Here is a 15,359-nt window from a genome sequence, read left to right on the forward strand (position 1 = left end):
AGTTCGAGATTCATCGTCTCGAAATCAACTGCTAGAAACATTTTCTACACAAGGAAAAAACCTACGGAAAACTAAAAACGCAAACGCGCCGAAGGAACCGAGCAGCCAACACCAGACGTGGCCGGGGCCGCCGGGCGGCTAGCCCCGTGCTGGCCGTGGCCGCCGGCGGCTAGCGCCCGTGTTGGCCGTGGCCGCCGGGCGGCTAGCCCCGTGCTGGCCGTGGCCGCCGGCGGCTAGCGCCCGTGCTGGCCGTGGCCGCCGGGCGGCTAGCCCCGTGCTGGCCGTGGCCGCCGGCGGCTAGCGCCCGTGCTGGCCGTGGCCGCCGGCGGCTAGCGCCCGTGCTGGCCGTGGCCGCCGGCGGCTAGCCCGTGCTGGCCGTGGCCGCCGGCGGCTAGCGCCCGTGCTGGCCGTGGCCGCCGGGCGGTTAGCCCCGTGCTGGCCGTGGCCGCCGGCGGCTATCGCCCGTGCTGGCCGTGGCCGCCGGGCGGCTAGCCCCGTGCTGGCCGTGGCCGCCGGCGGCTAGCGCCCGTGCTGGCCGTGGTCGCCGGGCGGCTAGCCCCGTGCTCGCTCGGGTCGTCGGACGGCTAGTCTTCGTGCATAAGTTCCAAGCCTCCGGGTCGCCAGAAATCCGTATTTCACGACTTTCCGAGTCCTTATAAATAAAACTCCTTTTTCTGCTCCGGGATTTCTGAAAACCCCTAAGACGTCAACGGATAGGAAGACTTCGTATAAAACGGTGATGGTTATCGTACAACACCATTCACCTCAGCAATGGATCGAAGATCTTCCGAAAGACTCGACATCCAAGTAGGAGCATCCTTTCAGAGAAATCGTAGAAAAACAGCGGAAGCCCGGAATACGGCCCGAAAGGGACCAACTCCGATCGGACGACCAGTTTACGATTTTCTAAAGGGATAGGTGCGACGGTTTACAATTATCTTCGCATGACAAGATAAATGATAAACTTCCGAAAAGATAAATGTCAATTTTCCGAAAAGATAAATGTCAACTTTCCCGATAAACACGAAAGCCGACGAAAATGGAAAAAGTCCAGCCCACGGCAGACTCAGCCCACCAAGGATAGACCGTCATATGGGAGTATATAAGCAATGCTAGGAGCAGAGGAAGGGGGATCCAAAATCAGAAGAAAGAAACTACTCCAGAGCAATTTAGAACTTAGGCGCTTATTTCCTTTTTTAGCGAGCTGCGACTCAACTAGGTTAGATCTAGGTTCTAAGACTAGCGACGATCGACAGCTCTCGTGGCCGAGATCTCGACCTGTTGTCCAAACGTTCTCCGCAGATTCGGAAATAAGATTCTTTCTTTTTGCTCTATTCATTTTACGCATTTATTCTCGAATTAGACTTGTTTTAACTTTGTCGTGCGTGGCCCAGCAGATAGCCGGGATCCTCGGGGAAAACTAGGTCAACTTAGTTTTCCTACGTTTTAACTTAACTAAAATCGACAGTGCGAATTTCGGTTCCCACAGTTTGGCGCTAGAAGGAGGGGGATTCACGGCTTATCTTTCTCGCAACTACGCACGCCCGGTTAAGCATGTCTGTTGACGCGGAAAAAGACAAGCAAACACACGACGGACCAGCCGTCGATGTCAACGCTGAGAAGACTCCTGACGAAACGTATCGACGGTCACTGCCGAGGCAAACACCGCGATGCTGGACCAGATGAAGGAACTGTTCGCCACCGCCCAGAAACGGTCGGAAGAACAGGAGAAACTAATGGCTTCACTCGCTAAACAGGTCAATACCCTAACAGCGAAAAGCAAACTCCCGCGCGGATCCACCAAGGTGAGGCGTGTCAGGAGGCTAGACTTCGGAACTTCCGAAGACCAAGAAAAAGATGCCCCGAGAAAATCCCCGGAACTCGTCCCTGACGATACCACTCCGACGGGGCAGAAGAAAACGACGGGCAACCTCCACCTCCCGCAAGGGACAACGAAGGAGACGACGTCGAAAGAATCAATCTGGATGTCAGCGATCAATCGGATCCGTCCGACGAAGACGCCGACATCCACCACCGAAGGACCCGAAGTCAGTCAGCTCGACTGGCGGCAGCCTTCGAAAAACCCATGACAGAAGAGGAAGAAGACCTCTACTGGTCAGAGCAAGAAAGGTTGGCTGAGGACCAGACTCGGGCCTATCGCCGCCAGCGTAGACAGAAGAGCGCAAACGGCGCCAGCGAGATTCACGATCTGCGCGAGTACATCGCCAAAACTGCAGCCGAGGTGAAAGCGGTAAAAATCGCAGATTCACCACGCAACCAGTACTGCCCCCGAGATCGACCTGCTCCTCGAGGAGTCGAGAAAAACCCCGTTCACCTCTCGAATCACGGAGGCACGAGTCTCGGATCCTGGGAAAATAAAGCTTCCCACCTACGATGGAACCACAGACCCAAAGGCACATCTGCAGTCTTTCCAGATTGCAATGGCAAGGTCTAAACTTCCGGAGCGGGAAAAGGACGTCGGCTGCTGTCTCCTATTCGTCGAGAACCTCAGAGGTGCTGCACTCGAGTGGTTCTCACACTTGAAAAGAAACTCCATCGGAAGTTTCCGCCAGCTTTCTTCGGCTTTTCTGAAGCAATTCTCCATGTTCATGGACAGGGAAACTTCCGACGTAGACCTTTGGAGTCTAATTCAAAAAGAAGACGAACCGCTCCGCGACTACATAAAGAGGTTCAAACTCGTGATGTCCAGGGTAACAGGCCTCAGCGATAGAGTCGCCATCGACGCCCTGAGGAAGAACCTCTGGTACAAGTCAAAATTCCGAAAGTGGATCTCTCTGGAAAGGCCACGCACCATCCAGGACACTCTTCACAAAGCAACGGATTTCATCATCATGGAAGAAGAGATGAAAATCCTAGCGCAAAAGCATGGACCGCCAAAAGCGTCTGGCAAGAAGAGAACCTCTCGTAACGACAAGTACGTCCATCACGAGGGGGAAGACGTCCAAGGCGAACATAACTACGCCGTTAGTTCCGAACAAGGAAAGACCAACGGAAACACCTGGACGCGGAACTCGTACAAGGACAATTCCAGCTGCGAGTTCCATCAGACGAGAGGTAACTCCACCGCCAACTCCAAGTCCTCGGCGCTAGGCTCATTATGAAACTGCTTGACGGCAAACTAGCAACGGTCAAGAGCGTGAAAGACCTGATCCTAGATTCTGACCGTCCGCCGAAGACCGACGGAGCCAATCATGAGAATAACGCTCCTGGGACTCAATCGGGCGAAAAACGCGAACGGAGACAAGACGGCGAAGGAACAACAACAACCGCCAAAGGGTCAATATGATCATCGGAGGATCGCACTTTTTCCAGGACTCTGTCTCGTCAATAAAAGCCTACGGGCGGAGGGCTGAAACAGGCCCCGGATGGTCTCCAGAAGATGACGTTCCCAATCATGCAATCATCTTCGAAGAACAGGATACGGCCGGACTCGATAAACCCCACTACGATCCTCTGGTCATCGACTTGGTGATTCAGGATCTCGAAGTCGGCCGCATCCTCATCGACACGGGGAGCACGGTCAACATCATGTTCCGCGACACTCTGCAGAGGATGAACCTACCCCTCGGAGAAGTCATCCCAGAACCGAGACCATTGACTGGATTCTCGGGCGTCGCATCCATGACCCTCGGAAAAATCAGACTCCCAGTAATGGCTAAAGAAGTCACGAAGATCGTCGAATTCGCGGTAGTGGATAACCCGGCTATCTATAACGCCATAATGGGAACCCCTTGGATAAATGCCATGAAGGCGGTCCTATCCACTTACCATCTCGGCGTCAAATTTCCAACACCAACTGGAACTGCGGTAATCTGGGGAAGCCAAAAACAGTCGCGACTCTGCTTCCTAGCCGAGCATAAACTTCGCAGCAATCGGAACGCTCCAGTAGCTAACCCGAAGCGAACCAAGAAGAATCTGAGCATCTCCGAGAGCTCAGCAGAAAACAACTCGGATCTGTCTGAACAAGCCACGACTCAGGATAGCGGAAAAATCCTCGAGACCATCGCCGAAAAAAACGGACGACCCAACTCCCGACGTGACCACTAACTTAGCTGAAACAGTCAAGACGCCAGAAACCGTGGAGTAATAACAACCGTGACAGAAACAGAACTACGAGATGGCTTGATCCTCGCAAGAGGTACGTAGGCCGCTCGTCACGACCCGACGAGTTCAGCTATCCCCCTCACCAAAAGGGGGGGGGGGAAAGATAGGGACAGATATCCTTGTACTCCCGCAAAAACGCTTTTCATGTAATCGACATTATGAATAAAAATTTTTTATTTCAAATGCTTACTCAAACGCACGAACGTTACGGAAAACGAAAAACATATCTTTTGGGAACGCGAGACGTCGTTAGTTCCCAGAAAATCTTGATTTTCCTTTCTCCTCCAAACAGTCCATCCGCGACTCTAAAAATATCACCAAACAGTCCATCCGCGACTCTAAAACTCGCTTCCGTCGATTGGCTCCGACGGGAAAATAGAAACGTTTCACTCAATCAAATTCGTAGTCCGGCTTCGAATGAAGTCCTTTTGCATCCGACAAGGATATCATAGCGCGCTATACAAAAAATCCAAATTTTGGTTAGCTCTTCGTAAAGGAAGTAGCTCGACTCGTACCCAAACGAATCATATAAGCCGATAAGCACTTCGCAGATTCTAGAACGGTACGAGTCAGGTCAAAATCGCAAACAAGCAAAACGAAAGCCGATTTGTCATCGCATAGCTTCAGTGCGAAAGTAGACCTAGGTCTTGCCCTAAACCCGGCCTTGCTGGTATCTAAGACATCTCATAGGCATAAGTATTCAGAATACGAGATCCCAAAATTTGCCTCTTATCGCTTACAAACCTAACGTTCGCTACAAAGTGACCTACGGACCTAGCGACAAAAAAAGAGATTGAATGCGAAGTGACTATGCGTATTCAAACCCTCTACACTTGACGAAAGTATAAATCAAAACGCATAATTCATAAAAGGCACTTATAACAGGGATTCGAAAGCCACCAACGGTCGATCCCGAAAAACATAAAGTCACGCGACCTCCTAGGGGTCGCGACACATACATACAAACGGCCACACTTGGCCTATCATAAATTATAATCAAATGCATAGCAGTCGGTTAAAGATATTCCGAACGAAGAATCAGGCTGGTCGACCTCCTCACCCCCGTCACCTGCGTTTGAACCCTCGCCTACATCCGCCGTATCCTCCGAGACTTGGATAGGATTCCACAGTTCTCGAATTCTCCCTTCAATCGGAGGAACAAAGGATTCGGCGCTGGCACATATCCTCATCGAGCCATCCATCGTGGCAAGTTCGCCGGAAAGAGAGAAGCCCTCACGCTGCATCTTGCTGAGGGTACCGACCGAACCACGGCACTCGCGAAAATCACCTACAAAGTCCTGAGCCTCTTTGTACGCTTCGAACTCAGTAGAAAAAATTTCGGCCCTTCGGTTCATCTCGGCGGCAGCTCTTCTCCGTCCGCTCCTTTCCGCACGAGCGAGGGCTCGAGCCTGGACCTTGGCTTGCCGGCGATTTTGCTCCTCCACCTCCAACCGATACTTAGCAAATTCCTTTTCCGTTTCCTCCGCTTTGAAACGGGCCAGCCGGGCAGTGCGGAAACTCCCATCGATCGATGCATTCCACACTCTCACGGCCTGCAAAGAAGCCGAGGTCAAATAAAAAGAAAAGTGGAGTTACTCAAGCTTCAAAAACAAACCTCGTTGACCAAGCGAGCACCCTCCGCAGTCACCTTGTCCCTCTCCTCATTGTCCAAAGACTCGTTACGGGAAAACGCCGGAGGGAGTTCGTCAAAGAAGTCACCCGGGGGAGGAACATCCCGATTCTCTGAGGTAAAGCCAGGATCATATCTCGGCGTCGCGCCATCTCTCGACGAGGTCCCAAAAGCGATCCCTTTATCTTTGCGAGGTCTCCGCCTCTGTCTTAAAGGGGAAAAACGTAGGACCTATCGTTGACGCAGGGACGTGTACCACCTCGTGATCGGTGAAGCGCGACCGCCCCTCGAATCCGGTCGAGAGTAAAGGAATTCCAGGAACAAGGCCTCGACCTAAAAAGATCCCTCCTGACCGAAAGATCGGAAGGAACATGCGCGAGACACCTATTCTCTAAAAAAAAAACGCACGTTCAGTACTCGCCTTTCGAATTCTAAAAGAGGGATTGCGATAATCTTACCTCGCTGGTACAACCAGTCCGTCGGGAATAGGTGGAGAAAGCCTTCCTCAACAGACTCTCCGTCTATCCTCACAAAAAAGAAACGATCAACATAATCCTTGGCGTGCGAGGTGACTCCATTGATTACCGAAAAGTTGGTCCTCGCCTTCATGGAGTAAACTCCATTGATGCTCGTCGCCTTGGAGTTCCATAACCCTTCGAAGTCGGCAGGGCTAAGGTCTATCCCTAACTCGTAACTCAGAATCACAACGCCGAGCCAGCTCTCTAAAGCTGACACGTTCAGCTGGCTGATTGCGATTCCAAAACGGTCAAGAGCCTGAACAATGACCCCAGGGATTGGGAACCACAGTCGGCATTGCGTCAAGAACGCCTCGTAACAAGTAAAGTAACCTTCCGGAGGATGCTCCGAACTCTCATTCCCGCGGGGAATGCGAAACACGACTCCCTCCGGAACCCCATAAAACTCTCGAAGAGTTTCGAGATACTCGGGGGATACTTCGCTCGGTGAGTCAATTTCTCCACGCGCCCTCAGAGGTCGCCGGGGAATCGGGATCACGGGAAGGGGAGCATCAGTGCCAAAGACGGCGTCGCAGTACGCGCTCCTGTTGATCTCTGAAACCTCGGGCTTCGGATTCTCTTCCTCAGCGTGAAAACTATCCGAGGACGAGTGAGACTGCCTCCTCGAGGTTTTTGATCTTAAAGTCATTCTTTTCTTGAAAGCAGAGAGAGAATTTGCAAGAGAGAGATTAACTTGAGAATCTTGGGTGAAGTAAGAATGGTAAAGAATTCACAAGTCTTTATAGGCAAAGGTTTTACTATTTACCCCGACCTTCGGCACGATCTCATCTCCATACTTTCCTCATGAACCATACCGCAAGCTAGGACCTACGAACCCTACGGCTCCTAACTAGCTGGGGGGCTAACTGTTGGGGTCAAAATCGGTCAAGACGAAATCGATGTCCGAAAATCTCGGAAAAACATGAAAAATGTTAAAGCAACCTCGAGAGACTAATTGTTAGGCCCTGTTCGTTTCGAGGTCGCTAGCGTCAGCGACCAGAATCAGCGACCAGCGTCAGCGACTTGAGTCGCTGTATGTTGTTCGTTTGCAGGTCGCACGACTGATCGCAGCGGTTGTCGCTCAGTTGTTCGTTTGTAAGTCGCGAGGTTGATCGCAGCGGTTGTCGCTGCATTGTTCGTTTTGACATCGCTAGCGACCACATATTTACATTTAACTTATTAAATGCGATTGTTTTTACAAAAATATAATTTTAAGATTTTTATTTTCAGCTTATTCATATCTTGTAAAAAAACTATATCAACAAATTAAACATAAATAAATGTTTAAAAACAAAAGTCAAATGTTTTAAGATCAATAAAACACATCAGTACAAACTCAAATCAAATAAACTAATAAGGTAATCGATATCCTCTACTCAACTCACTAGTAATATGATCACGTAAATCTTCCATGGCTCTGTCACCAGTCGGATTATATGGAATATGTCCATCATAACCATCACCATCTTCTTCTTCTTCTTCTTCATCTTCCATTTCATTATCACCATGAGTATGATATTCTTCTCTTGTCTGCCAATGCACAAAATCATTATCTTCTCGATGTGAATCACGTATGAAGTTGTGTAGAGCCATTGTTGCTGTTACTAGCTTCATCCATTTGACCAAACCATATTTAGGATGCCCACGGTCAAGAATTCTCCATTTTGCTTTCCACACTCCAAATGTACGCTCAATCACTGATCGTAAGCTTGAGTGTCTCCGGTTGAACACCTCTCGAGTGTTCGTTGGTGGTCCTCCTCTGTTGAACTGATCAAGATGATACCGAACCTTACGATACGGACCAAGATACCCTGTTCTTGTGGGATATCCAGCATCAACCACATAATACTTTCCATTTGGCGGATGTGGGAAAAATGGCTCATTCCTCGCACAATAAGTCAATACCTTTGTGTCATGGGCTCTACCCGGTACCCCCACATAAGCATATACGAACTTCATATCAAAGTTACATATAGCAAGGACATTCATGGTTGGCACATGTTTTCTACCCCTGTATGCTTCTGCATTTCCTTTAGGAGGGCGAACTGAGATATGAGTTCCATCCAATGCTCCAATACAATCTTTAAAAAATGGCCAGTAGCGATCATCATTTCCCAAAACAGGACATACTCTTGTGAACTCACCATCTTCTGGTTTTAGTGCATCTGCAGCAAACTTCAAGAGAGCACTCAAAACCTCACCAAGTTTTCTTTTGACTGTATCCAACGAACGTTGATATATTTGTGCAATAACCCGTACTGTCTTATCTTGACCCACCACTTCAAGGAACATTGCAACCGCTTCTTCAATATAGACATTGTTCGTCTCTTTTAATCCATATCTTGTTGCTAACATCTTACACAAAGCTTGGAATGTCCTCTGATGCATGCGAAGGATATCATAGCACTGTTGATCTGACCCGTGCATAAGCTGCTGAACATGATGCCATCCAGCACCTCGATCTGTTCTATGAAGCAATCTTTCTGGCTTAAGCATATCAACTTCCTGCTCTTCCTCATAATCATCATCATCATCATCATCCAAGTACCACCTAACCATCTGCAAAACATTAAATCATATATAACTGATTAAAGAAACTGATTACAATTTAAAAAAGAACTGATTGAAACAACTGAAATCATGCACTACAATCTGAGTCATAACAAAAGAAATGAAACAAAAGTCATTAGCTTAAAAGAAGCACTACAATCCGAGTCATATTAAAACAGTCTTACTAAAAAGAGTGATACTAAAACACACTACAATCCTTCATACATCTTAACTCCAATCATATTCTCAAGATAGCTAATTTTATCATCATCACTAGAGAAAGACATAAAAGCCATTCTGTTTCCTTCAACGGCTTTGAGATGGTTAAGTGCACCAATGTGAAATGGTGACCACATTATCACTCCAGGCAGCTTATTAAGTATCTCCAACACTGAGTCTATACGGAATTTGCAATCCTGCTGCAACAACACACGATCCTCTGCCATTATCTCTACCATCTCCTTAGCTATCTTATTTTTTCAGCCAGAATTGCATTCCGTACAACATAAGGCTCTTGATCACATTCCTTACGCTTTCTTTTTGAAGATCCAGCCCTACTGGTTCCTTCTCTTGGTGCTGGCATATCAGTGTCAACTGAATCAGACTCATCATTCTTCTCTGCATCTACTCTAGAATCTAAGCTAGCTTCTCCTTGCTGAGCACACCATCCCTCTGCTCCAGTTACAGTAACAGCACCAAACTCTGCTTCAAATAAATCCATGTTTGGAGGCACTTTGATCTTATACTTTCTTGCACCTTGCCATTCCTGTTCAAGAGAAAAAAAAGCTTAGTATATTTGATCAATCAAATAATGCAGAAAATTCCTTTCATGAAACCGGACACGATCCAAAACTATAATCACAAAAACCCAACAAGCATGAGAAAGATCTGTTCAAAGGTTAGTTCTTTACTACTTATGTTCTGATTCAGAAACACACAAGAACAAAAACAAGAGCAGATATTATAATCCGACAAAGACAGATCATAATTACTTAAGAAAAAAAATAAAAGTTACTTACCGCAATGCGTTGATCCCACCAACCTTCCGACATCGCCAACCTTCCCAAAGCATCATATACAAGTCCGGTTCTGTTGTGGGTAAGCTTCTTGAACTTGATATATGCTTTTCTACTAATATCAACCTTGTTCTTAAACCTGTCCCATATCCATCTCTTAGCAAAATTCTCTTCAAACTTATTTATGATGAACTCTCTTCCAGCTTGATTTATGCCACTCCTTGGTCTGTTCCCTTTCTTTTTCTCATCAGCATAAAGAGCAAAGAAATACCTAACTTCTTCATCGGTCCATTTCTAAATAACAAGTCTCATCATCAATAGACGAACAAGCTAAACTAGCAGAAAAAACAATCACAAAACATCTAAGAAACTAGAACTGCCTAAAACACTTACGTCATCAGCCATTCTTCTTGTCTTGTCTAGTTGTGATTTATGTCCAAACCTGAAAAAAAAATACAAACCTAAGTGAACAAGGGTGACGAATTAAAATTTGACCCAATGATACCGTTGATTCAGAACACACATTCCCATGGTTACCTCACAATAAAAAAACATTAGTCAAACTAGCACACAGACTTCACAAGCTAAGTTATTGAGATAAGATACACAAGACCTCTATAAAACAAACGTCACAGACTCAAATAAGATACACAAGGATGGTATGAAGCAGACGAGCTTACGTAATCTCTTCTCGTTTTCTGGAAGGAGTTGAAGAAACCCAGAATCGAAACCTTGTGTTTCTACTGACAAAAACAAAAACCAGAACACAAGTTAGACAAAAGAAGAACTGACCTTTGCGAGAGAGAGAGAGAGAGAGAGAGAGAGAGAGAAGAGAGAGAGAGAGGGAGAGCGAGAGAGAGAGAGGGAGAGAGGGAGGAGAGAGAGAGAGAGAGAGAGAGAGAGAGAGAGAGAGAGAGAGAGAGAGAGAGAGAGAGAGAGAGAGAGAGAGAGAGAGGTGACCTTTCCAATCGCCGTTTGCAGTAGTGAGAGAAGGAGAGATCTGAGGAGAAGAAGATAACGAAGAAAAAGTTTTTAGGGTTGAGGGCAATCTGTCGTGATTTTGAAAAATAAACAGAGGATATTTTTGTCTTTTTACACTATTTTATTTTGATCGCTGGTCTCTATCGCAACGCTGAAATTTGCGGCGACCGAAATTTTTAAACGCCGAACGCTAGCGTCTGGTCGCAGCGATCGGTCGCAGAACCAGCGACCACCAAACGAACAACGTTTAGACGCTGGAACTGGTCGCTGACGCTAGCGACCTGCAAACGAACAGGGCCTTAATCGAGAACCTTAAGAAAAAATTAAGTTCGAGATTCATCGTCTCGAAATCAACTGCTAGAAACATTTTCTACACAAGGAAAAAACCTACGGAAAACTAAAAACGCAAACGCGCCGAAGGAACCGAGCAGCCAACACCAGACGTGGCCGTGGCCGCCGGGCGGCTAGCCCCGTGCTGGCCGTGGCCGCCGGCGGCTAGCGCCCGTGTTGGCCGTGGCCGCCGGGCGGCTAGCCCCGTGCTGGCCGTGGCCGCCGGCGGCTAGCGCCCGTGCTGGCCGTGGCCGCCGGGCGGCTAGCCCCGTGCTGGCCGTGGCCGCCGGCGGCTAGCGCCCGTGCTGGCCGTGGCCGCCGGGCGGCTAGCCCCGTGCTGGCCGTGGCCGCCGGCGGCTAGCGCCCGTGCTGGCCGTGGCCGCCGGGCGGTTAGCCCCGTGCTGGCCGTGGCCGCCGGGCGGTTAGCCCCGTGCTGGCCGTGGCCGCCGGCGGCTAGCGCCCGTGCTGGCCGTGGCCGCCGGGCGGCTAGCCCCGTGCTGGCCGTGGCCGCCGGCGGCTAGCGCCCGTGCTGGCCGTGGTCGCCGGGCGGCTAGCCCCGTGCTCGCTCGGGTCGTCGGACGGCTAGTCTTCGTGCATAAGTTCCAAGCCTCCGGGTCGCCAGAAATCCGTATTTCACGACTTTCCGAGTCCTTATAAATAAAACTCCTTTTTCTGCTCCGGGATTTCTGAAACCCCTAAGACGTCACGGATAGGAAGACTTGTATAAAACGGTGATGGTTATCGTACAACACCATTTACCTCAGCAATGGATCGAAGATCTTCCGAAAGACTCGACATCCAAGTAGGAGCATCCTTTCAGAGAAATCGTAGAAAAACAGCGGAAGCCCGGAATACGGCCCGAAAGGGACCAACTCCGATCGGACGACCAGTTTACGATTTTCTAAAGGGATAGGTGCGACGGTTTACAATTATCTTCGCATGACAAGATAAATGATAAACTTCCGAAAAGATAAATGTCAACTTTCCGAAAAGATAATGTCAACTTTCCCGATAAACACGAAAGCCGACGAAAATGGAAAAAGTCCAGCCCACGGCAGACTCAGCCCACAAGGATAGACCGTCATATGGGAGTATATAAGCAATGCTAGGAGCAGAGGAAGGGGGATCCAAAATCAGAAGAAAGAAACTACTCCAGAGCAATTTAGAACTTAGGCGCTTATTTCCTTTTTTTAGCGAGCTGCGACTCAACTAGGTTAGATCTAGGTTCTAAGACTAGCGACGATCGACAGCTCTCGTGGCCGAGATCTCGACCTGTTGTCCAAACGTTCTCCGCAGATTCGGAAATAAGATTCTTTCTTTTTGCTCTATTCATTTTACGCATTTATTCTCGAATTAGACTTGTTTTAACTTTGTCGTGCGGTGGCCAGCAGATAGCCGGGATCCTCGGGGAAACTAGGTCAACTTAGTTTTCCTACGTTTTAACTTAACTAAAATCGACAGTGCGAATTTCGGTTCCCACAGCTTGTATCATTTCTGGTATCAGAGCTGAAGTTCCTTCAGCATCAGGTTGTAACTATCCTCTCTACTAGTTTCTTTAGATCATTCGATTTTACTTTCATCCATTCAAAAAAAAAAGAGAAATCATTTGTCATCTCATATAGTTTGCTTTGCATATTCATATCTTGTTTTTCATCCTTTCATCATTAGGTTGAGTCCATTGATAGTTGATCAGCCAACTTAAAAAAAAAAAAAAAAGTTTGCATCCGTGTTCTCCAAGTTGCATATTCTCAAATTTCCTTTTTAGTAGACATTGTCATATTAGTGTGATCGATTTTCCTTTTTGCTTCCTTTCTTTGATTTGTTTTTCCTTTTTGCATCCAAATCCCATCTTTACTTATTTCTTTTCATTGATCAGAGCTAAGGTTTGAGTCTTTTAATTACAGGAACCATGGGAGAAGCATCCGAGTTGGCTACTATGATGCAAGCCTTCAATGCAATGAGAGAGAGATGAAGGAGATGCCGCCAGGACCTTGGAGATAGGCTAACCAGAGTTGAGCAGAGACCAACGGCTCAAGCTACCCAAACTGCTGAGAGGTTTCCAAATCGAAACCAGCAGTACCAAGCTCCAAACAACAGGCGTACTGGAGTACACTTCAATGATGATCAGAGATAGTACTCGGAACCAGCAGAATGAAGAAGACACTGGACAACAACATGGTCCTTATCCGAGGCAGAGTTCAGCAAGATGACTATGGAGAAGAGGCAGAAGAGGAAGAGGATTACTTACCTCCACAAAGAGCTCCACGGAGACCCTCCGCAACCAAGGCTATGAGGGGATGACTATGCACCTCAACAGAGAGGGACATCGCCAACAACACCAAAACCAAGGACCGGATCTCCTAAAAGATGACACCACCACAGTATGCGGGAAAGGTTGACCCTGAGGCTTACCTTGATTGGGAAAAGAGGATGGATCACATCTTTGCCTTACTACAACCATGCTGGCCCAAGAGAGTTGCTTTGGCAGTAAGCTCAGCTCACGGATATGCCTTATCCTGGTGGGAATAGATTGTGCACTGACCGTAGGAGAGGGCCACTTGAGGCGACTAGACTCCTGGTTAGACATGAAAGATGCTATGAGGCTGAGGTTTGTGCCACAACACATATCACAGAGACTTGCACCAAGAAGTTCAGAACACTTAAGCAAGGAGCAAGTCAGTTGAGGAATACTATGAGGAGTTGAGAAGCTAAAGAAACCGCCCTTGATCTTAATGAGATGAAGAACCCCATCATGGCTCAATTCATAGATGGGTTGCAAGATAGAGTGAGCAGCAAGGTTGAAGACAAGCTTATGGGATCTCAAAGACCTATTCCACCTAGCAGTACAAGCTGAGCAACATATCAAGAAGACAGCACCAGAGGCAGGTCTCAATCAACTGGAGCTCCAACAACAACAGCAACTACAACAAACCAGTAGACAAGGGGAAAGGGATTGAGGGAGATACTAGTTCCAAGTCTCAAATCTGTGGATACCAGCAAAGACACCAGGACGGATCCAACCAAGACCTTACTCCTCAACGTGCCAGAGACATCACTTGTTTCAAATGTAAGGGCCGAGGACATATGGCTAGAGAATGCCCAACCGAGAGTGATGATGCTCACTGATGATGGGTATGAATCACATGATGAGGACGCACCTGAATTACAAGCAGACTATGGAGAATTGCAATACCCAGACGTGGGAGTAAGCTTAATGATAAGGCGTGTGCTTAGTGTTCTAGTGAACCCGCTGAGACTATCCAAAGAGAAAACATCTTCCATGGCAGATGCACTATTAAAGGCAAGGTATGTAACCTCATCATTGATGGTGGGTCTTGTACTAACGCGCGAGTGCTACATGGATGATAAGCTTGGCTTAGTCAAGGTCCAGCATCCGCATCCATATAGGCTAAGATGGTTAGAATGATAAGGTTGAGCTGCCAATCAAAGAGGCAAGTTACTATCCCTTTCAGCATTGGTAAGTATCAAGATGAGGTAGTTTGTGATGTAGTGCCTATGCAAGCTGGGCATGTATTGTTGGGTCGACCTTGGAAATGGGATAGAGAGACAAGACATGATGGTAGATCAAACATGTATACATTCATGCATAACAAGCGTAAGATTAAGTCTAGCTCCTCTCACTCTGCTCAAGTCCATGAATTGCATTTGCAAATGGTTAAGGAGTAGGGAAATCTGTTAAGTCAATTTCCTAATCCAGCCTAGCTATATAAGAAAGGCAACTGCTACCAATACACAATGCTACTAATGATCTTTAAGGAGCTTTTGAGTGCAGGTTCAGGTGAAGTGGAGTATCCACCAGAGATTACTAAGCTTTGACAAGTTCAAAGACTTTTCCAGAAGAGATTCCACACGGCTTACCCCCACTAAGGGCATTGAACATCAGATAGATTTCATACCAGGAGCTGCTTGCCAAACAAACAGCTTATAGAGTAAACCCGAGGAGGCCAAGGAGTTGGAAAGACAAGTTCAGGACCTATTGGACAAGGGGTACGTGAGGGAGAGCCTAAGTCCTTGTGCGGTTCCGTCTTACTAGTACCAAAGAAGGATGGGACTTGGAGGATGTGTGTAGACTGCCGTGCAATCAACAACATCACCATCAAGTACAGACACCCCATTCCCCGGCTTGATGACATGCTAGATGAGCTAAGTGAGCCACCCTCTTTCCAAGATTGATCTTAAGAGTGGGTACCA

The 15,359-nt window shown here is 47.8% G+C and overlaps 1 protein-coding gene across 1 annotated transcript; it reads right to left on the reverse strand.

Moving 5' to 3' along the window:
- Window positions 1–7,425: 7,425 nt before the first annotated feature.
- LOC108831424 (uncharacterized) lies at window positions 7,426–10,892 on the reverse strand. Its single transcript, XM_056998320.1, has 4 exons — window positions 10,797–10,892; window positions 10,517–10,579; window positions 10,230–10,278; window positions 7,426–8,829 (listed from the first exon to the last, which is right to left on the reverse strand). The coding sequence occupies exons 3-4, from the start codon at window positions 10,239–10,241 to the stop codon at window positions 7,621–7,623; spliced, it is 1,221 nt and encodes a 406-aa protein (XP_056854300.1). The 5' UTR covers window positions 10,242–10,278; window positions 10,517–10,579; window positions 10,797–10,892; the 3' UTR covers window positions 7,426–7,620.
- Window positions 10,893–15,359: the final 4,467 nt, after the last annotated feature.

This window comes from Raphanus sativus, unplaced genomic scaffold (assembly GCF_000801105.2).
Source record: "Raphanus sativus cultivar WK10039 unplaced genomic scaffold, ASM80110v3 Scaffold1108, whole genome shotgun sequence".
NCBI lineage: Eukaryota > Viridiplantae > Streptophyta > Magnoliopsida > Brassicales > Brassicaceae > Raphanus > Raphanus sativus.